This window comes from Callospermophilus lateralis, chromosome 5, assembly GCF_048772815.1.
Source record: "Callospermophilus lateralis isolate mCalLat2 chromosome 5, mCalLat2.hap1, whole genome shotgun sequence".
NCBI classification, from domain to species: Eukaryota; Metazoa; Chordata; class Mammalia; order Rodentia; family Sciuridae; genus Callospermophilus; species Callospermophilus lateralis.
The window spans coordinates 138,732,776-138,760,749 of record NC_135309.1 but is presented as its reverse complement, the minus strand read 5'-3'; the positions used below and the strand labels follow the sequence as shown (position 1 = coordinate 138,760,749).

Genomic DNA, 27,974 nt, shown 5'->3' with positions numbered 1-27,974 from the left:
GTTTCAATTTGTCTTAGTCAACATCTTCTGTGTGAAGAATATGTGTAATGCTCCATTTCTTTGACATTGTAACGCTGATTATAAAACCATTCAAATAGGAATAATTATGAAAGCTATTGTGTTTATGTAAACATTTTCCAGACTATTATGTATTTTGAATGAGGATAAAATAACTGAAAGTGAAGGTATTTCCATGAGTATTTAAACATTAATCTAAACAGGATGTAGAATCATATCTAGTTTTGTTTGAGAATTACAAGTTCAATTTCATGAAGAGATCAATACAACATAATAAAGTGTTGAACATTACTTAAATCATAAAAGGCAAGAAAATACTTCCTTAAAATAATACCATTATGTTAAACACATTGGAAAATAACAGGAAAAGACATAGAAAAAAAGTACAATTATTTTTTATTTTATATTCATATGTATTCAAATTTTTATAGAGTTTATTACAATCATTTAGACTTTCTGCTATGTAGCTAAGTTGCTTATCAATAATTTCTATAAGAATTAAAAAGATGTCATGAAAAAATTATCTATTCTTTGTCCACAGTACTTAGTATTCCATGACCTTAAGCAAATTGCAGCATCACAGTGACACTTCCATGCTTACACTCTAAAATTATACAGGACTACATTTCTTTTCCTGTAGGTATAATAAGCATGAAGCAGAGAACAGTAGAATATAACTGTGAAGAGGTACTTTATAATTCATTTATATGTGGTTTCTGACTCTTTTTTTGTTTTCCTGTTTCAAGAAATCAATATAAATTTATTCCTAACATGCATAAAGTATGTATAGCTTAAAAATTAAAGATAAATTAAAAATTTAATAAGTATTATGTGTAGTTGTTTATTTTTATGAAAAATAATGACATAAAACCATGAAAAGATAAACTGTATTGCACTATTAATATCCTACTTAAAAGTATGTTGCTTAATCAAAGATTTACATTCAACATTTATGTAGACCAGAATTTTGATGGCTCCAGGTGATTTTCTAGTACATTAATTAGCCTAGCCAACTCAATAAAGTGAACTTTTCAGTTAATTCTACAATTTTTGCCAAATTGACAGACTTTCATAATTACATTACTCTCTATTTACCCAACCATCTCCATCATCTTTTTCCAATAATTTTCTTCATTTTTTTTCCTCCTCTTAAAGTAAAAGAACAGGTGATACAAAGATAAATATACAAAATACTTTAATAAATATTTTGCGGAATAATAATCACTGTTCAATAAAATATTATGAACTTTAGAGATTTCTAATATGTAATTTAATTTATTTCTGTTATTATTTTTCTATTAATCAATGATAGAAAAATCCTTTTATTTATTTGAGAAGATAAATAAATTTTGCTATTTAAAAAGAGAATAATCATCTGGTTTTCTTATGAATATACATGTATAAATATATGTGTGTTTGTGTGTGTGTGAGAGAGAGAAGAAATATATATTGAGTTATTTAAAATGGACATCTATGTTTTCCTAATTTATTTTACCTTTTAGTAGCATGGTTCAAAATTATACTTAACTCGATGAACGTCAGGGTGGGGAGTAAAGTGTTACATTAGAAGTTGCCCTGAAAAGAAAATGTCAAAATGAGATATGCCAATTATTTATTTAGGGGAAAACAAAAAAGAGTGGAAGGTGTCTAAAGGTGAAAGATACATATGTAAACACCAGCTGTGGAAACAGGTAAAGGGTTCCTGAGAAATGAAATTAAACAAACAATGGAAAACAAAACAATTGGTATGTATGGGAGGCATAAAGAAGGGGCAAAGTGGCAGAGCCTCCAGGATGAAGGGCCACATTATGGATGTTTGAATGAGGTAATAGACATCAGGAAATTATAATGACAATAATTTAAAGACTATTTTTAAATATTGACATTAACCCTTTTCAATGGAGAAGGCTTAAATTATTAAATAAATAAGAAAGCAAAAGGATGTTCCCAATATAATACTTAAATTTGCATGAAACTAATCCTAGTTTGTAGGACTTTAAGTTCATGGTCATAAACACTATGCCTTGTTGAAGATTTTTAATTTCTAGTAAAATGTCTATATTTGTGATGTAGAAAAGTGAAATTTTTTGAAATAGAGCAAGAATAGAGGTAGCATGATCAGGAGACTACTCAGTGATCTGGTGAAGTATGTTGGAGGAAAAGCCAGAGCATTAGCCAAGGAGGGAAGACAGATGAAGAAAGTATTTCAAAGAATGACAGATTACATATGATGATTATTTTAATAGGTTTAAAACAAAGAAGGATAAAAAAGGAAACAAGTTTCAAACTTTGGCTAACATAAAAAGCAGCATTTATATTAACAAACAATTCAAAGATGGATTTGGACATGATGAATATGTAAGTTCAGAACAATAAGAATTGTGATGAATGTGGTGTAAGACTGCCCCAGAAGGGGAGACTAGTTAGGATTCCAGTCTTACTAAAATCTACAGTTTTAGCAATTTTGAAATAAAGAGCATTATTAGTTATTATAGTTAATATTTTGTACAATAGATCACTGAAGGTTATTCTTCCTGAATAGGTGAAGTGTTGTACCATTTAAATAACACCACACTTTCTCCATCGATTTTTTTGTAAATGACTTTATCACACAAGACAAATGATAAGCCTGAGATGATGGATTGGTTAATTAGCCTGATTTAATTAATCTACAATTATTTACTCATTCTGCAATATACACATACATCAAAACATCATATCATAACCCACAATTTTTTAACATACACAATTATTATTTCTCAATTTGATTTTTAAAGAATTGCCAAAACTTTTAAAACTTTTACAAATCAAAGTTTCTTTGATTATAAAACTGTTTTAAATTTTCATTGCTGAGCTTTCTACATTAAGAAGTTATTTTATAGAAGGGTAGTTTTTGAAAGAAAATAATTTGTGAATAAATACTTATTTCTATTAAGACTTAAAATATATGGACAAAGAGGAAAGTCATGTTTTGTTTCACTTTAAATTTAAAATATCTACAAAATAATTTCCTCCAAGTGAGAACAATGTGATTGAAAAGGTACTCTTCAAAAGTGATACAGAAAATATGAGTTTGAAATTCTCTCTGACTGGCCTCCCTGTATACAGAGTCTGCGGTTTGACAATGTTATATTGGATTGTGATAAAATCAATTTAAAATTAAGTTATTCATCTTAAACTTAGCATTATATCAAGTTCAGAAATTCCTCATACCATAACTTTGAGTTTCATTATTTTAAATATTACAATGATTACTTGATATTTAAAACTCAAGATATGAGTTAATGGATTTTTTTTATCTCTAGAGGTAACAAAGATTTCTTTGCAGTGTTCTACTTAAAAATATCTTTTAAATACTATGCATTGAAAGAGATACATTTATTTTCCTTTATATTTCAATCTAGCTTCGTATGATGTATAAATGAAATTGTTAAAAATATTTAGCAAAACAAAACCTGAAATGTTCAGTTTCCACTCAATGAAAATAAGATAGCATATTTATAGTGATATTGTCTAGTTGATATGCCAAAATTATTTTTACTGTAATAATGCATGTGTTTACAGAACTCTTCTTTTTTACCTCTTTGAAGCTTCATACTGACCAAGATAAAGGAGATGGAAATTTAAAATACATTTTAACAGGAGATGGGGCTGGTAGTCTGTTCGTCATAGATGAAAATACAGGAGACATTCATGCTGCAAAGAAATTAGACAGAGAAGAAAAATCCCTCTACATTCTTCGAGCCAAGGCTATAGACCGAAAGACTGGTCGGCAGGTGGAACCAGAATCAGAATTTATCATTAAAATTCATGATATCAATGACAATGAGCCAATATTTACAAAAGACTTATATACTGCCAGTGTTCCTGAAATGTCTGGAGTGGGTAGGTATTTCCTAGTCAACTAATCACTATGTTTGTTTGCTAAATTATATGAGGATGTGGTTATTATATGGGACCTCTTTCATGATAAGAGCTGTAACATAAAACTGCTATTTAGTGTAAACTCCCTATTTAGTTTCAATTACATGTACCTTAGAGTCTCTTATTACATAACAAGTTACTGAGAACAATTATTTCATTGCATTGTCATGGATACCTTCAGCTCTATTCAATTGTCACTCAAATGAGAGCAAGTAGAAGACATTTCTATGAGAAGGGAAAGGAATAATAGTGCAGGCAGTATTGGACAATTTTGCTTGCATTATTTTGAATTACAAAACCTAATGCTTGCATTTGACAGATTTCTTCTGAAACATTATCTCATTTGATCTTTCAAAAAACTTTTTTTTTAAGAAGCATGGGAAATAAAACTTTAAATCCCCATTCTGTTAATTAGCAATTCAGAATTCACAAAGATTTAGCAACTGGATTAGTATCAAATAACCTGGTAGCTTCATGGGCAGGATTCCAGGCTTTTTTTTTTTTTTTTCCTTGTTTTTTAGTTTATTTTTGTTCATGTTCCACTACTGAACAAAGGTTTATAAATGAAAATGAAAATAACTTTTTCTCCTATTACATCTGCTTAAGATTTTAAATTTAACTCATTAATATCCAAATATTGTATCTGAGTAACTACATTTAACACTATTCATGTAGAAGGTTTATATTTGTTAATAAGAGTAGACGCTTAAGTATAAAATATTTCTTAAAAATGATAAAACTTATAGTATACAAAATATACAAGCTGCATATGAGGTTTTATAGTCTTAAGTACATATTTGATTTTATTATAACTAACATAACTTTCAATCTAAAATAACTTCTATGTAGGTTAAAAAAAGTACTTGTACACATTTTAACTGAGGATTTTATGTAAAATACTTGTTAGATATGAGTATCTGGCAAGAAGAACCAAGAGTTTATAAAGAAGTAATTTCCTCTAATGGAAAATAAGATCTCATTTATTTGAAAAAAGTGCTGTTCTATTGTTTTGGTGGGTATTTTCTCCAATAATATAAAAAGGAGTTCTGTGAAATCATAAAGCCTGGAATAAAACATGAGTGGATATGTTTTCTTTAATATTATTCTTATATCTGTTAGCCTGGTACAGTTCCTTGGATTGGTCTATAGTGTTCCATCACAAGGGTAATTTAGGTACACATTGTGGTCTTTTTATATTTCATATGAGAGTACATTTTAAATTATATTCCTCTTTAGTATTCAATTTACTATTGAATTGTTTTCAAGTGATGTGGTTTTTGTTAATACTCTTTAAAATTTGTAAAACATTTTATATTCGTGATATTTTAACAGATATTTTTAGATTTTACAATACCAAAACTTATACTTTTCTTTCTTCAGAAATATTTGACATGTATAGGAAATTCAAAAGCACACAAAAGATAACATAAATATTGTAATATGAGAAAATTTGACTATAGTTGATTAAAATATAAATATACTTTAAAAATTTCCAAAGCATTGCTTCACATTTTAAAACAGAATATCATAAGAGACTATTGATATTTAAATTTTTAAAAGCCTGTATTTTCTCCTGAATTTTATAGTGATATTTAATGAACTATTATCTCTCACTCTATACATTCCTACTATCTGTCTGCCTAATCAGATTTTTCCTTATACTAGTATTCTAATATAGATTATATTATTAAGTACATAAAGGCATCAAGACTGAACTAAGCATTTTGTATGTATGTATGTATATATATATATATATATATATATATATGACTTTATATATATATATATAAATAAAGTCTTCAATGATTCAGTTCTTCATAATACAAAATATAAACTTTATGTGTGAATGGAGGCTTATAGATTGTCTCATTCTAAAACAATTCCTGTATTTCATTTACAGAAGATTAAGTTGTAAGCAGGGCAACCTCTGATCAGGCTTTAAAAATGAGAATTTTTTTACCATTGCCAATTGCACTCCATGATAGTAATCCACAAAAACGTTACACAACAAGAAGTTATATGACTCTAATTGAAGCTAATTAATAAAAATTAAAAAATGTACATGAAAAAATTATACAGATAAATCCTGATTCTTTTTGTAGGGGATAGTTATTATTCTTTATTACTGACATTGGTGAATGTATTGCTTCTATGGTCCACTAATTGACTTTGTGTTTCTATTTTTTAATTATCTTATTATATAAAATATAGTATGTCAAAGGCACTATAATTTTGGTTTACATACTTTCTTTTTTTTTTTTTTTAAAGAGAGAGTGGAGAGAGAGAGAGAGTGAGAATTTTTTAACATTTATTTTTTAGTTTTTCGGCAGGCACAACATCTTTGTTTGTATGTGGTGTTGAGTATCAAACGCAGGCCGCACGCATGCCAGGCGAGCGCGCTGCCGCTTGAGCCACATCCCCAGCCCTACATACTTTCTTTAATAAATATGTACACATGAGTCCAAAAGAATTAAGGTGCCTTGCCCAAAGTACACAGAGTCAGCTCTTTGCTAGCCTAGACTGATAATGAAAACATAGTTTAATAGATTCAGAAGTAGCCGAAAAATCTCACTGTCTTATTTTCTTGCACTGTTAGTTATACTTGTCTAAAATGTAATTTGAAAATATTCTATTTTATTAGAACCTGAGTAAACACCCCTAAATAGCATTTTTTAAATATACTATATTAAATCAAATGCCCCTCTCAAATTAAATCCAAATAAGAGTAAAGGGGGGAAACACTGTGTTTTTCAATTTAATTTTAGGTACTATTATACACACTCATACACATAATGTCTAAGTAAAATGTAGATGTATTTATGACCTGAATTTGTGTTGTTCTTTGTTGCAACTCTCATACCTTTTTTATTTGATCTTTTTAGTTATACATCTCAGTAAAATGTATTTTGACATCTCATACCTACATGGAGTGTAACTTCCCATTCTTGTGGATGTTCATAATGTGGAGTTACACTGGTCATGCATATGTATATAATTTTAGAAAATTATGTCTGATTCATTATACTGTCTTTCCCATTCCCATTCCCCTCCCTTTTTCCATTCCTCCTTGTGCAGTTCAGTGAAGCTCCACTCCTCCCTCCATCCTGCCTATTGTGAGTCAGCACCTGCCTATCAGAGAGAATATTAAGCCTTTGTTTTTTTGGGATTGGCTAATTTTGCTTAGCATGATATTCTCCTGTTCCATCTATTTACCAACAATTGCCAAATTTCATTCTCCTTTATGCCTGAGTAATATTCCATTGTGTTCCACATATGTTTTTTTATGAAAATAAAATAAAATAAAAGATGAACTCATCATAATTATTGCAAGTGAACATATTCTTTGTTTTTATTTGTACAAGTAAATAATTTTATGAAGGAAAATTAAGGGGTGATATCTAGGAACTTCTCAGACTACGTATTACCCATAATAAGAGTTTAAGCACATGTGTAATTATTAAAAAAAAAAAAATATATATATATATATATATGTATATATAAAAGAAATAATGCACAAAAACTGACTTCCACTTTTATTTGCATCATATTAATGATTTTTATTTAATCAGTGGGTTGACAAACTACAAATAGCTGAGGAGGAAATGAAGTTTAATAGAATGAAATAAAATCTCTCACCCTCCAAGGATTTCTTTCAGTCTGCATCTCATTTACATTTGCTTTTCTTCTGAAAATATTTGTCACTTCCTTTCTCCCTCACCAATCATTGTCCTTGAATTTTCCCTCTCTTTCTTTCAAAACCATATATCATATTCCATTTTAGCTCTATAATTAACATACCCCATTTACTTAAATGTGAATGATTCTAATGAGCTCATAAAATTTGAAATGCATTAACATCTTCTTTTTTAAAAAAAATATATATTTTTTAGTTGTAGTAGGGCACAATACCTTCATTTTATTTATTTATTTTTATGTGGTGCTGAGGATCTAACCCAGGGATGCATATGTGCGAGGTGAGCGCTCTACCACTGAGCCACAACCCCAGCCTCTGCATTATCATCTTCTGATTAAGCCTTTAAACTTGATAATACACAAATACATGCAATTACAGAAAATGGGATGTACTCCTATTAAAATGTTAGTATAAGTCCCTACATTTTCCTTTTTCCATTTCTTGTGGTCAGGTTGCTCTTGTATAAATTTGGTAGTTTGGCATGCATATTTTCTCAAAGCCTGGATATTTCCCTAAATGCACTCTAAAAGATTTAGCCAGTCCTCCTCCTCACACTAGGTAATTTTCCAACCAGTAATTCCTCTATAGTTTTTGATAGAAATAACACAATCAACAACTTCTTCAGGTCCTATTTCAGTCCTTTTTTTTGAGGTTTACTTGCTCTGGATTCAATAACGTATCCAATAATATTCATAACACTACACAGAACATTTGATAAAATATTTAGAAATATTTAGAATAGACTAGTTACGGCTAATTCCAGTCTTGTAATTCCCAGGTTTATAATCAAGAGTAACTTCTGCATGCCCCAAAGCCTATAACTTAGAAGATAAAGTAATAATACAAATGAAGTACTGACAATCCTACCTAGCTTACATTAGCGTTCTATACACGCTAGTTCTCATGACTTCATGTGAAATACACTGGTAAGTCATAGGGACAAACTGTTGAATAGAAGCAGAGATGAACTCAGAAATTCACATGAAAAGAAATTTATATCGAACAAAAAACGGTTTTAATGTTTATGTATTGAATTCATGGGTTGTTTTAAACAGGTTCCATTGTACTGTCTAGAAATATCATCCCTATTTTTGCTGGTGCCCCCATGCCATAAATATTTATGCAAGGGGCTCTCCCCATAGGTCCCCAAGTCAATGACTGTCTTAGCTGAAGGCATAGGCAGAGAGTTAACTTGACCAGTACTATAAGAACATCCATGGAAGAGTGAATAGTTGTTTCCTTCTTTATTTCTCTAATCTTCATCACCTTATTGTCTCATAGGGCTGAGATAAATTCAATATGTTTTATACAGGAGTTAAAAGGAATGTCTTGGGACAGAATAGGACAAAAACCATGCTACCTGTCTTATTTTCCTTTGGTTCCTCCAGTTCATGGATCAGTTCTGTTCGTTGTCCCTTTATTTGATCTCACAAATTTCTTAACATCTCTCATATAAATATATATATATATATATATATATATATATATATATATATATATATATATTAGGTGAGTTTGTGTACATGCACATTTGTGAGTGTATACACACATATATACAAACTTGTATATAAAAATATATATAATATGCATTACGTACTATATAAGTGCAATATAATAAAGGGAAAAATAATTTCTTAAAAGTTTTATACAATATAATAGGCCATATATATTTTTTCAATATTACCGTGTTTATTAAAGAAGACTAAAAGCAGTAGAGCAGTATATTCCTTTCCCAATACTGTTTGTGTTTAGCAGTTGAAAATTATTTTAAACTAGTAATTTTGATAATAGATAAGTAAGCTTGTGCACAACTATTTTACTATATTTTAGTTTATTCATAGCTGTACTTGGATTGATAGGTAGCTGGCTAGATACATAGATAGGTACATACATACTGCATAATACATTGATAGATATTTAGATATGAAATCTACACTCTGGTTCATTTACATTTGAAAAGTTAAGAGTTTCATGTTCTATTGAGTGAACTAGCTGAGTTAGTTGAAATTGTATTTTGAAATTCGAATCATGTTCAAAACTATATATTGCAAATATAATTTTATTTCTGCCTATAAGGCATAGAAACAGAAAGTTCCCTTTTGTTTTATGGACAGAATGTATTCTATAAAGTGAGATAGCCTGAATTTGTTTAACTTCCCCTAATTGAGTTCATAAGCATAGAGGAGAACAACTAGCATTTTGGGGTTACATTGTGTGATATAAACCTTTTTACTTTTATATTTCATCCATAAAGGTAATGCTTATGAATATTTCTTTCACTGCCAAATAAATGATTTTGCTTTTCCAAACACTTAATATAAAATTTATTATTTGATTAATTTTTAATATTTTTATGTGATTTTCTATTATGAGTTTACCTTTTGTGTCTTGAATTTTCTTAAATATTAAACAATAGCTTTATATTAAAGAGAGGAATTAGCTAAGGGATGCAATAAACACTTTTGATTCCATAACATATTTTCTGTTTAAAGAAAGATATTGTATACAAAATTCTTCTAAGAGTTTTCCAAAAATAGCAACATCAAAATCATGCTCAATTTTTTGAAATAAGAAATGTGATATTTAATTGTCACCTAGTCCTTGTTATATTTTCCCATGTTTTATATTCTTAATGCAAAAAAATGAAGAAAATTTTTAAAAATGAAATTTTGAAAAAGTGAGAGATATAATAGCCAAAGTGTATTTTACAGTAACCTGTCTTCATAAATACATGCAAAATTAGTTTAACTATGCATCATTTTACTTTATTACTAAATAAAGTTCACTGTTAAGAATCATTACATTTTTTTGGAAAAAGAAAAAAACTATCCATCCCTTGTACACCAAAACAATTGGTGTTTTCTTTTTTCTTAACTTGTTGGTATAAATAAAACATCAGAGGCATATCATTAGCATTTACCAGTTTCAAAAGCATACTTAACTATTACCAAGAATCTTAGGGATGGAATGTGAGTATTATATGGGTGTTCTAGTTTTTCAGTCACATGATGGGGGTGATTTGTATTCTCTAAACTTTCTTTTTTCTTAAGGCCAAGCATTTTTTAACAAGTTTAAAGATCACACATCCATAAAATAGAACAAGCAAAACTTTTTCACCATGAAAATATTATTTAAAAAGTGTGAAAATGTGGGGCTGGTGTTGTGACTCAGTTGTAGAGTGCTTGCCTAGCATGTGTGAGGCACTGGGTTGATCCTCAGAACCACATTAAAAAACTAAATAAATAAAATAAAGTTATTGTCTCCAATTATGACACACACACACACACACACACACACACACACACATACACACACATATATATATAAATAAAATAGTGAAAATTTACAGAAGATTGTTTTTACCTGTACCCATAGTGAAACATGAAAATGTTTGTTTACAAAAAACAAAAGGGACAAGTAGCACAGGAAATGTCCAAAACTTGATGAAGTAACTAATGGAATTTTCAACATATAAGCAAATCTTAGTAATTTATATTTCAATGATATCCAAATGTGAAAACAATTCTTATTTTAACTCACTTGTACTCACATATGATTAAACAAAAATTTAAATATAAATTAGAAAACAACTTAGATGAACTTTCAAAAATTATTAAGAAGAAAAATAGTTTAAACTTTTGGGTGAGGTTGGATAACTTTTCAATGATAAATCTTATAATTGACATGGATCTAGTGAGTATGTAGTGTTTCCTGTCACAGGATATATCAATTCCATTACAGATGAGGAGAGGTTTTTAGTAGGTGAACTCAAGTTATCATTGTATGTGAATTAATTTAAGAAAACATAAACGACTGTTGCTGAATTCATGGGGTACTATTGAGATGATTTGATGGGAAATGAGTTCTTAGTGTTAATCTCAATGGACATCATATTTATTTAATGAAATTTGCATAAGTATATGCATTCAAAATTGAGAGATATTCACTGCAATTTACTTAGAGAAGTTTATGAGTGAATAATATATATGGGGTATTAGGATAGATGACAGAACCAATGAGGAATTCACTCAGTCCTCAAACACATTAATATCTGAGTGATATAATTAAACTTGAAAAGTTGTGTATAATGTACTTAAAATGTTCTACAAAATCATTTCACTCAGGGGAATCCATGGTAGATTTTAAAATTATTCTTTAATCTTTATAGCAATTGAGTTAAAAATATGTACATATTTTTATGTATATATACATTAAATGTATATATATATATATATATATATACACACACATGTGTGTATGTGAAACAATTAATATATTCCCTTTGTTTATCTCCTAAAACTAATTTTTAAAGCACTTCTAGTTTTTAAAGGATTGGGATTTCTTACTAACCAAAAATAAAGAAATGTTTGTAATATAAAATTAGATATCAGTATACATTTTTAAGAGAATTTTACTAAAATTTTTATTTTAGTCTTTATCAGTAAATACTACTAACTGCATTATTAAAAATTTTTACATAGTACAAGTATACAAGTACATTTTTCCAATTTGGAAGTATTTACGTGTTTATATTTGGGGGCTTTTTGTAGGTACATCTGTTATACAAGTGACTGCAACAGATGCAGACGATGCCAACTATGGAAATAGTGCCAAAGTGGTCTACAGTATATTGCAAGGACAGCCATATTTTTCAGTGGACCCAGAGTCAGGTAAAACACTTATGACATGGTATATTTCTCATTATATACATCTGGATGTACTGATTTCATGGAGAATAACCCATGGGAAAAATCTTTCGGTTTTATGAATTATGTTGAATTAATTGTGCATTGAAGGATATGCTTAATCACACTGATGTTTTATCCATTTTCTATGATTAACTTATATAAAGTGAATCTTAAATAACTTAATTTTAAAAGCCAGTGGTTTAATTGTCTTTTTTTTTTTTTTTCAAAAGGCATAATAAAAACTGCATTACCAGACATGAGCAGAGAAAATCGAGAGCAGTACCAGGTGGTTATACAGGCCAAAGATATGGGTGGCCAGATGGGAGGCCTTTCTGGAACCACAACAGTGAACATCACTCTGACAGATGTAAACAACAATCCTCCTCGATTTCCACAGAGTAAGGAAGGTTTAGTGATCTCTTGTTGAAAAACTTGTCAAACGTACAATTATTTAAATCTAATGTTTGCACTATCAGTTCACTATTAATTTATGCAAACTATCAAATCCAAAACCCATCCCTCTACTCACACACACACAGAAGCACAATTTCTTTCAAACTGAGAGTGATGGGTATCATTTTCTTCATTGGGTAGGCAAAGGGACAAAACAAGGACATGAGGTTCTTTTTGCAGTTTTGGCTTTTTACTATCCTTTTCTACTTTTTGGAGTGTTGGAAAACTTCCCATGCTAAATTCTGTATGATCTTCCTGATTGGAATGTGGTCTCTGCAGTTGGTCTTATTGGATCCAATTTATCTATCTATCTATCTATCTATCTATCTATTTATTTAGTGGGAATTGAACTCAGAGGCACTCTGAGCCACAATCCCAGCCCTATTTTGTATTATCTTTAGAGACAGGGTCACACTCAGTTGCTTAGTGCTTCACCATTGCTGAGACAGGCTTTGAACTTGTGATCCTTATGGCTCAGCCTCCCCAGCCACTGGGATTACAGGCAGGTGCCCCCTTGCCCAGCCCCTGACTAAATTTAAATTCTATGCCTCACACTGGTCTCTGTTGTCATGTGTGTGCATAAGCATTATAAGCCTTTGATAATTGATCCTAAGCAAAGACTTAAATTTTAACATCTCTGAAATCAAATGATTTATGAAAATGGGTTAAATTGGCCACATTCTATATTTTTACAGTGAATTATAGAGTCATGACTTACCAAGATTGTGTGTGATGGCATGTATTGATACTGACATTGTTAAACATGTGATGGCATACTAAAATTCAATAATGTCAATGCTGTTGAGCCATAAAGATTAAATTATTTAATTCCCTTTCGGTTGTTACAATTTTAGGATACACTTTAAAACATGGATATTTTGCATCTCTTGAGGTCCTACAAAAACACGTTTCAATTATCTGATTAAAATTTTTGACTCTGCAGTGTGTAAAATGATAAAGAATTCTTCCTTAAAATTCTCAGTTGAGGTCCGATTTAAATTCATACTGATTTCAAACAATAAAATATTTTTTAGGTTGACAAAATGTGAAATATGTGATGCAACAGTTTTGGTGAACATATTCATATGATTAATTTTTAAAAGTGAATTTTGCTGAGAACATGAATAATAAGACCAAGTAACAGAAACTTAAACATTGCATTAAATGTTAGTAGTGTTTACTAATAATTTCAATGTAAACTAAAATTGTAAATTGCCAAATTATTTAATGTCTTGCCACTGGGTAATTCTAAGATCTGTTAGAATCTTAACAAATGTTTGAAACTATGATAATACTAATAAAATGCTGAGGACTAGATCTTGAGCTGAAGGAATTACAGACAGGATTTTATATAATACAACAACCTTATAATTCAAATGCTAGCATTTTCTTTTTTATTTTATAGATGAAAACATGGTTTTCAAAGTTTAGAAAATTTAATTACCTTGCACAGGAGGACAACTTAAACTCATACAGTGGACTTATAAGCTTATATTTTTAACTATCAAACACTGGAAAAAGAATAGACTATGAAGTCAGAGACAACTGGCATTTTCCTTTACCTAAATTTGGAGGATGATTTTCTTGAACATGATCCTGAAGATAATACCTACATTGTTATTTAGAGGAAAAATAAACTACTGTAGAGAGCATTTGACTATACTGTTCAACACATAAAAATATTTTAAAAAGTATTTTTTTTACTTTAATTAATTTTTTTGGACGTCTTTCCTATTGATTCTTGAATACTTACAAACTAAAACCCTTTCAGGAATGACAGAATGTGAGGTATTAAATGGGTGGGTCTACAGAAAACATAAACAAACAAACAAAACAAAATCTACTAAAAATACATTAAATTTGAAACAAATAAACAAAATTAAAAGTGAGGGGAGCATTGACATTGATCTCTGCAGAGTTGTTTTTCTATCCCTGATTTAAAAAAAAAAAAAAAGAAGAATAAACACATATTTTTAAAACAATTGCATTGATGTAAAAATATATGATAACAATTTTGAATCTCCATATAAGCAATAAATAGTTGTTTTTTATGTTCTTTTAAATAAATAATTTTAGATTCTAATATCACATTTCCCATCTGTAAGTAGCTTCCCAAAACTTATATTTCTCACTTACGAATTGTTTGCCTTTATATATTCTTCTCCTAACTTAATAAATCTATAAATTTTGACAGCTTAAAATTCAATAATATGGAAATCTCTTCCAATTTAAAATTAATTTATTTAAGTAAAAATGAGGAAAAATGACACAATTTCATCATCTAAAAAGGAAATGCCAAAGCAGTGCTGATTTAATTTACAGGTACATATCAGTTTAGTTCTCCAGAGTCTGCACCTCTTGGAACCCATCTCGGAAGGATAAAAGCCAATGACCCTGACTTGGGGGAAAACGCTGAGGTGGAGTACAGCATTGCGGAAGGAGAGGGAGCGGACATGTTCGATGTCATCACTGACAAGGATACACAGGAAGGGATTATAACTGTCAAACAGGTGACTTTTTGCTGTCTTCATTTTTCCCTTGAGTGCTCTTTAGTTTATTCTTGCTTCTCAGTAAAGGAAGAAAAGTCTTGGATTTATTTTTCTGTATCTTTTATATGCTGTCTACCTTTCACGTAAGTGGGAATAGTTGTGATTTCACTTCAAATAAGTAAAGCATCTTTATCATTCACACTTATACAGTGGTTTGAAAGCTCAATTGCTTGCATTTGTAGTAGACAGCCATCAAACTAAGTTAATACTAAAAGTATCTGTTTAATCTCTCTTTATGGGAGAAAAAATAAGCATGTAGCTATCACTGTTATTTCACACAGTTTTTAAAATGTTCTAATTTTAGCTGTGATGGTTTATATAAATAAATAAAAGATAAAAATGATATGTGTTTTATGTTGATTATATTAATTTTTAATGCATTTTAGGGAAATATTTTGAAACTTTACATGGAATAATGTAGGTCAATATTATTTTACATTTTACTCAAATGTTACAGTCAAATAAATGAAATATAAACAATTTTGCTCTAAGATTTTACATCAGCCAACTTTTCTTCTGGTTTTAATTATGTATAACTTTAATGCCAATAATATATAAGCATTATATTTATTAAAGAATGTCTCATTTATCTGTGCCTAAAAATATTGAAGTACAATACTGAATGTGAATCAATCTTATTTGCATATTCCATTATATTTAGTTAAACCTGTATAAGTAAGTATGAGGCAAAAGAAAAAAAAAACTGCAAATTTATTTTATATATTATATATTATATAAAATAAATTTGTTTATATATTCAATATTTATATATAATTAACAATATTATATATAATTAAATATATACATATGTGTGTGTGTGTAAGTTACTTAGTCTTAATTGCCTGTATCATTAAAAAAAATCAGGATTTTATATCTAGAAATTTTCACCTATGGTTATGGCTTGTAAATTGTGCTAATATTTTCTTGTTTTATCTAATTTCAGGATTTAGACTTTGAAAAAAAAATGCTGTATACTTTAAGAGTGGATGCAAGTAACACTCATCCTGATCCCCGATTCTTACACCTGGGACCTTTCAAAGACACAGCTGTAATCAAAATATCTGTGGAAGACACAGATGAGCCTCCTGTGTTCAGTAGACACTCCTACTTGATAGAAGTCGATGAGGATGTAAAGGAGGGTAGCATTATTGGACAAGTCACAGCATATGACCCAGATGCCATGAACAATTTAATTAAGTAAGTACTTTCAGAAGAGTTATGTTTGCAGATATATAATCTATTTTCAAGTCATCTGGAGACAAATGTGTTGCACAATGTCAGTCAACCACAGAAACAAACACAGATTACAAACCCTTAGTTGAAATGTTTTTTAAGCCATTTAGATGTATTATTTAGTTAGAGTCTTACAATTCTAGATATTACTATGATATTTTAGAAAAACAACTCTGCAGAGATCAATGTCAATGCTCCCCTCACTTTTAATTTTGTTTATTTGTTTCAAATTTAATGTATTTTTAGTAGATTTTGTTTTGTTTGTTTGTTTATGTTTTCTGTAGACCCACCCATTTAATACCTCACATTCTGGCATTTTCCTTTACCTAAATTTGGAGGATGATTTTCTTGAACCTGATCCTGAAGATAATACCTACATTGTTATTTAGAGGAAAAATAAACTACTGTAGAGAGCATTTGACTATACTGTTCAACACATAAAAATATTTTAAAAAGTATTTTTTTTACTTTAATTAATTTTTTTGGACGTCTTTCCTATTGATTCTTGAATACTTACAAACTAAAACCCTTTCAGGAATGTGTATGTTTTATTAGTCAAATCATATTATAAAATTTATAACAGTTAACTACCACACTTTGTCTATTTTCTCCATTCAGTTATTTCTGTTTCAATGCATTTGTCTTACTATTACATTCTTTTTTCTGTTTATATTGTGGATACTTTGCTTTCTTCCCCCTCCCTGTTTCTTTGACTTACAATATGAGTTTATTTATTTGAGATATTAATTTTACATTTTTCTTAAATATACATCATAGTGATATAACTTTCTCTGTTAGCATAGCTTTAGGTGTGTTTACAACAATCTAATATTAATATGTGGTCTTCCACTTTTTTAATTATTGTTTTTAATTAAAACATAACTTGTATTGTAGATAGATGGTCTTGCTTTATAACCCAGTTAATATTATTTCTTTTAAATGAAATGTTTATACTGTGATTTTTCATACTGTTAAGTTTGTCATCTTGCCACTTTTTTTCTGATTGTTTCATCTTTTCCTTGTTTCCTCTTATTTTGTGCCATTTTGGATTAGTACAATATTACAGATTGCTGGTTTTCTAACAGTATGGTAAATATTTTGCTCTGTAATAATGTTTCTTCCTTTATGGAATCTTTTGCTCCTCATGCTGCTTTTAATTTTTCAGTAATTTTAATTCAATTGATTGGAATATGACTTACAATAATGGACTTCATTTCCTTTTTGCTTAAACTTTATTGAATTTCTTGGATCTGTGAATTTATATCTTTTGTGAAGCTGGGAAAATTTTTAGGCATTGAATTTTCAGTTTCTTACCCCATCTTCTTCTCCTTCAGGGAATATAAATGTTATTAGGTCTCATGAATGTGTCTGTCATTTAGTATATACCACATTCCACAGCTTCTTCAAATTCATTAATTATTTCTATAATAATTAATCAATTTTAAATCCATGCAGAATATCTATCTTTTTTAATATTTATTTTATTGTAGTTGGACACAATACCTTTATTTTATTTATTTTTATGTGGTGCTGAGGATTGAACCCAGAGCCTTACACGTGCTAGGTGAGCACTCTACTGCTGTGTCAAAACCACAGCCCCCAGAATATTTTTTTAACGTACATACATACATTGTCATTTATTCTGTAGATGTTCTATTAAGATCACATATATATGTATACTACACACATATATGAACATATATATACGGAACACAGTTAAACATCTTTGAATGTGATTTTGAGCTAATTCTATCGACTGTGTCATCTCTGTGTTGGTTTGAATTAATAGATCTTTCTTTTCACTCATGCATTCCTGTATTTTGCATGCACGTAATTTTATTCGATTATAGAAATTGTGACTTTTACCATGGTTATTGTTGTCTAACTTTGCATTTTTATGAAAATTCCTGAGCTTTATCTGATATAGTTAAGTTGGTTGAAAGAGCTCAGCCCTTTTGGAACTTTTTCTTGTGCTTTCTCTGCAGCCCTTAGTGTAAGCCTAGTTTTGCTTCATTGTTCACAATATCTGTTTGTTTGAAATTATATCATTTTCCATCCTGTATGATAATCAGCAAAACTCTCTCAAGGTTCATAATATTCCACTAATATTCCTAGTTGATATTGTGTACCCTTTAATTCATAAGATAATTTATCTTCATAGTGTTGTAGCCAAGTTGGATCCTCTTCAGATTTCAGCCTTCGCCTTCTCTCCAGTGCTCCCTGCCAACTTTAGCCACTGTTGTCTACCTCTACCTCTCTGGGTTTTTACTCACAATACTATAGGAACCTAGAGGACACTTGTGAAAGTTCAGGAGGTCACCTCCTTTTCTTCCTTTCTCTAAGAATTGCTGATTTCTGTTGTTGTTGTTGTTGTTCTTCTTCTTCTTCTCCTCCTCCTCTTCCTCCTCCTCCTCCTCCTCCTCCTCCTCCTCCTCCTCCTCCTTCTTTTGTAATACAATGGAGTGGATTGTTCTTTGATGTTGTTGTAGTACATGGACACAATTCCTTTATTTTACTTGTTTTTATTTTTATGTGGTGCTGGGGATTGAACCCAGTATCTCACACATGCTAGGCAAGCACTGTACCACTGAGCCACAACCCCCAGCCTCTAAATGTCCAGTTTTTTAAACATCATTGTTTGCTTGCTATTTGCCTTTTTTTTTTTTTTTTTGGTGTCTAATGTATATGGGAAATCCATCCCCTATTATCCTATTTTTGTCAAAAGAAAAATGAAAAATTATTTTAAAAATTGTCCCCAAATTGTTTAAGTGTAGCAATTCATTTTCAAAAACACAGGAAATTTTGTAGCAAATAAAACATGAAATTCTCTGTTACTCCTGTGTTACTTTACTGCCCTTCTATTAAATATTCCATCATTCAAACAATTTGTTAATCTATCTCATTTTTATATCATTGAGTCCTTTAGTCTTTGTATGTTTTAAATTCTGTGTGTTCACTTATGTTCCAAACTCAGTAATTTTTTTTTATAAATAATGCACTATTATGTCAATAATACATCATTGATAAAAATTTAGATTGCTTGGATCTTATATATATATTATAGATTACATATAATACATATATATGAGATCACACATATATAATATATATAGATTACATATACATGTTCTGTATCAATATATGATTACACATATAGATTACATATAAAGGTTACATATATTTTGTATATATTTTAGGCATATATATATAAATAATAAATATATGTGCAATCTTCACCTAAATATAATAATTTACTGAAGGTACAATTTCAAAAATAAAGTTCTGTGTCAAAAAGATCTATAGTCAAATTTGTATTCTTGTTTCACAGTGTTAAAAATTGGTTGTTACATTTTTAAGTTTATAGTCCTCCCAGAAATATTGGCCTTGGATAGAGAACTCACATCCTGGAGAAAAAACAATAAGAAATAATTTTACCAGTAAATCTAAAAAAGTTCCTTTCAAAGAAAAATATTAAAAGAACAAATTAATCTCAAATTATATTTCTTAAATTATATTGCCAATTCTGCTCCCCCCAAAAAGCATTATAGACTGAATGCTATTAACATGTAAATGTATGGGGAAAAGTACTTTAGAACTCCAAATATAATATGAAGAAAAATCAGTATTAATTCAACAGTGAGTCAACAATGTAATTTGGGGCAGTGGGCTGGGGATTGAACCCAGAGCCCCCCATGAGCTAGGCAAGTGTTACATCAAAAGCCCATGTAGAAGTCTTTGCTTTGTCTAATGCAATTTAGAAAGATGACTAAATGACTGTTTCCTAAATGCAAAAACAGGCTGCAATTAGCATCATGGGGATTCATATTTTTCCAGAAAATATTGGGAACTACTTCTTCCTACACCCACCCCCTGTAAATCTGTCATCAAACATATTTTCTGAAATACATCTGCTACTTACAACATGAAATTTTTGTTACAGTTAGCAGCTGTTGTCACCTCTGCTTCACCACATTAGTTATCATGGAGTTACTTATCCCAAGTTGTAGAGTCGATTATAGCTTGACAAAGTCTGAAAGAACATCATGCTTCATTTCACAACCTATTTTATGCTTAGTGTATTTAAAATTCAATGATTTTTTGAAGAAATCCTTTATACTTCTGTTAAAACTAAAATAAGGTACTTGTGGCAAAAATTTAGTTATGCTTCAACAAAATATATATGATTCTGACATAAACAAAAATATGTGCATAAGTGCATTCATATATAGTGGTGCTTGTATTTCAGAGGGTAACATAGTAATGGTGTAACAACAATACTAAACTTAGAAAAGAATATTCTGAATTAATATAATTAACAAACATGAAAAAAAAATGTTAAACATCTCCAGCAATTACAGAAATGCAAATTAAAGCTACACTGAGATTTCATCACACTTGAGTCAGAATGGAAATTCTGACAAACAACCATAAATATTGGTGAGGATGTGGGGAAAAGGGTACACTCATACATTGCTGGTTGGATTGCAAATTGGTGCAACCACTCTGGAAAGCAGTATTGGAATGGAACTAGGAATGAACAACCATTTGAGTTAGTTATGACACTCCTTGGTGTACATCCAAAGGACATAAAATCAGTATACTACAATGATATAGCCACATTAATGTTTATAGCAGGTCTTCACAAAAGCTATGCTATGGAACCAACCTTGTTGTCCATCAACAGATGAATGGATAAATAAAATGTGGTTTCTATACACAATAGACTGTTATTCAGCCATAAAGAAGAATGACTTTATGATATTTGCCAATAAGTAGATGGATGTAGTGACTATCATACTAAGTTAAATAAGCCAATTCCCAAAAACTAACAGTTGAGTGTGGTCTCTGATACATAAATACTAACCCAAGGGAAATTAAGGGAATAGAGGTGGTGATAAGAATAAGAAAGACAGTGGAGTGAATCTGACATAACTTTCCTATGTACATCTATGAATACACAACAGTGAATCTCAACATTATGTATATCCATAAGACTGTGATCTTAATTAGAATAAGATATATTCCATGTTTTTATATAAATAAGTCAAAATAGACTCTATAACTAAAAAGAACACATAAAAATAGAGAAAAAGAATTATAAGTAGTTTCATCATATAACAAACATTCATGTTTCTAATCATTTCATGGTTCTCAGCTATGGAAAATTCATAAGTAGAAGCTAGAATGGAAAGAGTAGATCCATATCAGGACTCTATTGACTTATTGAAAGAAGTAACTTGAATCCAATAAAAGAAAAATAATGTAATGATAAGCTATTATAGCATATTACTGATTTGACCTCCTGTCTTAACTCAGTTTCCTTTTTACTTGTAATTTTTTTAGTAAAAATAATCAGGTATATGATATGGGTTTGATTTTTAATGGTAGAATATGAAAATGGAAAGCAAACAAAAAATGGAATCTAGAGATTGGCTACAGGTTCAGTTCTCTTTGCTTTATTTCACTTGTTATTTGACACCCAATGGTTGGATCATCTTTCTAGAACAGGCATTCATACACCAAAAAAATTATGCTGGTGTTCTTTTGTAACTTACCGTTCAACATTCAGTGTAGGGAAATCAATAATGTATTACTGCTATTATAGGCCATCTGCTGGGACAGAGAGAGAGAGGTTTTCTTCTGTGTTAAGTGTTTATCAAGCTCTTTCTGCTGGTTTGTTGTAATTCAATGTATTTATTATTAATAGGTAAACCAGAATGTTCCTATTCTGGGTTGAAAATAGAACTTGGCTGTTAAATAAAAGAAAATTACTTTGGGCTTTTGACAAATAGTGAGGCATCATTTGCACTGACGAAATTTGCTAAATATAGACCTGTATCATTAACAAAGTAAGCTATTTCTAAATTGTTAAAATGATTTTCCTTTATGATTCTTAACTTAAAAAGCAATGTCTTTCAAGGTTAAACCTTGGAGTAGGGGCAGACAGAAACACATCCATTTTGATCCTACTAAGCTACAAGACGGTCAAACCTTGACTTTCATACTGGTAGAATTATTGTTTATTCCTTCCTCACAGACTGCACATGATAATCTCTAGGGAAAGTAACCATGGGGATAAAAGAAAATTTTATTTTCCTTTTTGATCTTAATGGAAACAGTAGGAAAAAAGTTCAAGATCTATTCAGACAGAAATAGATAATGGCTGACTGTTGACCTTTCCAACAATGATGAGACGCACCTACAGAGGATACTGTAATTGCTTCATTCCACACAAGATGTGGTCATGTTTCTTTTTTTTTTTTGCTTTCCTTGTGTGCATTTCATGTTTGCTTTTACTCATAAATAGAATTTGGTGTATGTAAGGAAAATAAAGCATACTTAATATTGCAGTAACTTTCTTTGTCTTTCTCCTAAATACCTTATAATGGAGATGTGAGTCCAAAGGTAAAAAAACAGCCCACATTGGGAAGTAAATTTTAGAAATGCTGAAACTTATGGATTAAAAAACCTCAAAATTTTGTTAGCACAATTAATCAATAAAGTTTAAAAAGACACAATTCGAAATACCTGCCATCTTCAACTTAGGTGTATTGGTAATGATTTTAAAAATCAGATCTACTGCAGATAAGTATGTAACAGAGAACTATTTTTAGAAATCTGATGTAGTTTTGTTTCCTTTATTTCCTTTTATACGTTCATTGCTATATAATAGATTTCTAATTGTCCTGTGTCTCCTTAGCGTTTCCCACTCTAGAATTACAACTACCTCCTGTTAAATGATCATAAATCAAATCAGTTTGTTTTAATCTCCCAAATTCTTATGTAGGAAAATTTCAGTGATTATTGAAAAAATGAGGAGGTTTTTCCATTTCTGTCCAGGATAGGATTCACCTCAGTTTCCCTATTGCACAATCCTTCCAAAGGAAAAAGAAGTGACTAAACTGTTCCATGAGTTAGGAGTAAGGTGTACAAAGAAATCTGAGACTATAAACTTTTCCAAAATTCTACCTTTGAGATAAAACACAATATATTTTTTTCAGTGCCCCAAATACTGTCTTTGAAATAGTATTTCTGAGTTTAAAACATTCATTTAACATAGTTTAAAATAAACTAGGAAAGAAAGAACCTTTATGAACTACACTAAATTGTTAAAATTTTTTCAAGATCTGTATTTTCTTTTTGGATTTCTTAAGTTCAGCAGAGCTTTTATAACAATAGATCAACTCGTGTAGCCTAAATTAAAACAACACCCCCCCCAAAAAAGTAGAATTTAAATAAACATGGTTTTGTCCAACAATATTGAAATTGCCAACTTTTCATGATGTTTAGAATCTTAAAAAATGTATTATTAATTTTTTTTGGTTTTTGTGGGAGAGGGGTACCAAGGACTTTACTCAGGGGCACTCAACCATTGAGCCACATCCCCAGCCCTATATTGTATTTTATTTAGAGACAGAATATCACTGAGTTGCTTAGTGCCTCACTTTTGCTGAGGCTGGCTTTGAATTTGTGATGTTACTGCCTCATCCTCCTGAGCGCTGAATTACAGGCATGCACCAACATGCCTGCATAATGTTTTTCAAAGTTAGGGCCAGAATGACTTATAATTGGGTAGTTAAGTTTTCTAATATATTATAATCAAAGGGAATTTCTTTGTTAAATATCTTTAATGAGACACATATAAAAATGAGAATTGAACCGTTTTCTGTCTTTCATGGTTGTTCTTCTGTCTTCATTCTGAGAACTTTATCCAATAGGCTATATTTGAATGTAGGCTTTGCCCAAGATAGGATTCACCTCAGTTTGTCAAAAATGCAGAATCCCAGCTCCCATAATAGACATACTACTGCAAATTCTAGGGTTTACTGTTGTTGCAATCTGCAGATCAAACCCAGGGCCTCATTCATACTAAGAAAGTAGTTTACCAATGAGCTATAACACCAACCCATCAAATCCTGTTTTATTAAGAACTACCCATGATTCATGTGAATGATAGTGTTTGAGAAACATTCCCTTTCCTATATGGCTCCTGAAAAACTCAGAAACAGAAATCTCAAATTTTAGCTAGTCATGCATAGCAAGATTGGATCTATCTACCATCTTGAATTTAAGACAGCTCTTAAAAAAAAAAAATCTTTAGAGAGTGTATTAGTTTTCTGTTGCTGCAATAAGAACATATCACTACACTAACAACTTAAATAAAGAAACACAAATTTGTTTTCTTGTAGTTCTGTGGGTCAAAATTATGGTGTGCACCTCAACAGACCATGAGTAAAGGTGTAATTGTAGACAGGACCATGTTTCTTTCCACAGACTCTAGGAGAAAATTGTTTTCTTTCCCATTCTGGTGGCTGGCAGATTTCAAATCCTTGCAGTTGTGGAGCAAGTTTGCTGTTTCATCATTGACTGTCAGTTTAAAGACTGTTCCCAGATTCTACAGGTTGCCTTCATTCCATTCCTTGTTCCTCCATCTTTGACGCCATCCACAATAAATCTTTCCTTATCACCCCTTAAATCTCTCCTCTTTGCTTGTCTCCTCTTCCTAGACCACTTTTTTATCTTCCCTCCAGTTTCACTTTAAATAACTCTTACGATTAGTTTTTACCCATCTGCATAATTGATAAAATCTTCTGTATCAATGTTTTCAGCCTTAATCACACTTGCAAAGTTATTTTTGCCATGTAAAGTAACATATTAATGGGGATTAGGGTATGAAACTCTTTGGGAAAGGAGACATTATTTTGGTAACCGTAAAATAAAGCTTGGGATAACATGTGCCATATCTATCCTTAATGGGAAAATCACAGAACACTGTGGTATTTGAGATTAGATTTTTATGTGTAATAAGTTGAGGCATAGATTAGAGGAAGACCTTTTATTCAGCTGAGATGTTACTTGAATAGAAAACCATTCAAGAACAATCCATTTATGATAGCCTTCTCTATATTAATATGTACTCTTTGAATACATATTCATATTTTTTTTAAATTTTAGAGTATATTTCATTTACTCAATGATATTGACTCTGATTCAACAATACTATTATGTTTATATTAAATACTAAGATAAAATAAATGATTCAAGTGACAATAACTCACTTAACAGCTGCACAAAAATTCATAACCATAAATAATGCCTTTAGTGTGCATACTAATACAATAGTAATATTGGAAACAATTATATAAAATTGTTTATGAGATAAAGATTCCAAGCCACATCAATGTTTATACTAGCAAAAGTCACAGTGGCTAAATAGTGGAACCAAACTAGGTGCCCATCAGTTGATGAATGATAAAGAAAATGTAGCATATATACACAATGGAATACTATTCAGCATTAAAAGAGAATAAAATCATGACATTTGCAGGTAAATGGAGTTGGAGAATATAATGCAAAGTGAAGTTAGCCAATCTCAAAAATCCAAATGCCAAATGTTTTCTCTGATATAAGGATGTTGATTCATAGAGAGGTTGGTGGAGCGTGGGAGTATTAGATGAACTCTAGATAGAGTAAAGAGGAGAAAGGGGAAGGGAGGAGGCATGGGGACAGGAAAGACAGTGGAATGAGATGGAGATCATTACCCTAAGTACATATATGAAGACACGAATGGTGTGACTCTACTTTGTATACAACCAGAGATATGAAAAAATATGCTCTATATGTGTAATTTGAATTGTAATGCATTCTGCTGTCATATATAACAAATTAGAATAAAAAGATTCCAGAACGTTATCAGCACTTCATATTTCATGCCTTTGTCAGATCATTGAGGAAAGTCCCTATAACCTTAAGAACTATTTGAAGAACTAATAATCTTAAAATAACGCCAGAATTTATGAGTCTCTTTTCTGCCAGATACTCTGTTGATCGGAATACTGATATGGACCGAATTTTTAGTATCCACTCAGAAAATGGCTCTATTTTCACTCTGAAGCCTCTTGACCGGGAATCATCCCCTTGGCACAACATCACTATTACAGCCACAGAAATAAGTAAGTTGTCAACACATCTATCTGAATGCATTATCTTTTACCAAAATGATCAAGTAATGGCTTAAGTTGACTCTTTCTCTCCTGTAGAATGGCTACATTGTGAGAAATATTTTAGAGAAATTATTTCAAAAGTTTGGGGTTTAAGGATTATTGAATCACTCATTTATTTAAAATTTCATTTTTTATAATTTAGAGTGGGATAGAAACATAATCGAATCTCATAAAAAATTATTAACCGATCTATAAAAATAGAGTAGTACATTCTTAGTGATATTTTCATCTTATTATTGTGCTTTCCCTGTGGACCATGTTGATGTGTTCATCAGCATCAGCTAAGAAAGTGAATACCCCAGAACTGATCTGTTGCTAAGCTACAAATGGGCAAGTGGTTTTAGTTCTTCTCTGTAAATGAGCCTGAAATCTTACACATGTTCTTCTTGCAGATAATCCAAAACAAAGTAGCCATATTCCAGTCTTCATCAGAATTCTGGATATTAATGATCATGCTCCGGAATTTGCCATGTATTATGAAACATTTGTTTGTGAAAATGCAAAACCTGGGCAGGTAAGTGAAATTATTATAAATTTAAAATAATTTTTTTTCTTTATGAAGGCAGATGATATTAATTTATTTGTAAGATTGTTTTCATGCCACTCTGTTCCTAGTTCCTTATTTACTTCTGTTTGATCTAACCAAAATTATTTTTTAAACTCTATTTTATTGTCAATCTAATAGAATATAATAGTGAAATTTTATAACCAGGCATATAATAAATATCATATATATACAAAGTTCATATTTGGATTCATATTTAGGCTGAGTTATATACATTAAAGTATGGAGGTACATTATTAGATAAATATGAAGTATAAAAATAAAAATTTTCTCTTTTAACTAGAATAATGATTTTTTTTTACATTTTTCTAATTTAAATAGCTCAATCAGGAGTTTTTGTTTTGATCTAAATGATATTTGTGATTTATAGTTTTCATATTATTGAAATAAAAAAATTGTTAATGACTTGTAAATTCCAGTTACAAAGTAATGTTTCAAATATATCTAAAGTAATTTAAAGAATTGCAAAATATGCCCAATTTTTATTCAAACAGAATTTTCTAATACCACCAACTCTATATCTACCTATCTATCTACATGTATATTGAAAGAGTTATTCAGTTACTTCTTTTTTTTTTTAAGAGAGAGTGAGGAGAGAGAGAGAGAGAGAGACAGAGAGAGAGAGAGAGATAATTTTAATATTCATTTTTTAGTTTTCGGCAGACACAACATCTTTGTTTATACGTGGTGCTGGGGATGGAACCCGGGCAGCACGCATGCAAGGCGAGCGCGCCACCTCTTGAGCCACATCCCCAGCCCTCAGTTACTTCTTTAAGGCAAAAATAGGTAGATGGTAAGAATCATCGACAATTTCACCATGTCCATTTAAGAAAATAAAATGGAAAA

General features: G+C 30.3%; 1 protein-coding gene across 2 annotated transcripts in view; it reads left to right on the top strand.

Annotated features, from left to right (window-relative positions):
- Cdh9 (cadherin 9) overlaps window positions 1-27,974 on the top strand; it is a 94,021-nt gene that overhangs the window by 57,789 nt on the left and 8,258 nt on the right. Inside the window, exons 2-8 of one of the 2 annotated variants that reach the window (XM_076856179.1) lie at window positions 3,609-3,903; window positions 12,187-12,306; window positions 12,555-12,722; window positions 15,100-15,287; window positions 16,270-16,523; window positions 26,376-26,512; window positions 26,956-27,077. In XM_076856179.1, the coding sequence (XP_076712294.1) occupies window positions 3,609-3,903; window positions 12,187-12,306; window positions 12,555-12,722; window positions 15,100-15,287; window positions 16,270-16,523; window positions 26,376-26,512; window positions 26,956-27,077 (1,284 nt within the window). The remainder of the gene's footprint in view (window positions 1-3,608; window positions 3,904-12,186; window positions 12,307-12,554; window positions 12,723-15,099; window positions 15,288-16,269; window positions 16,524-26,375; window positions 26,513-26,955; window positions 27,078-27,974) is intronic. The other variant, XM_076856180.1, reaches the window with a different exon arrangement.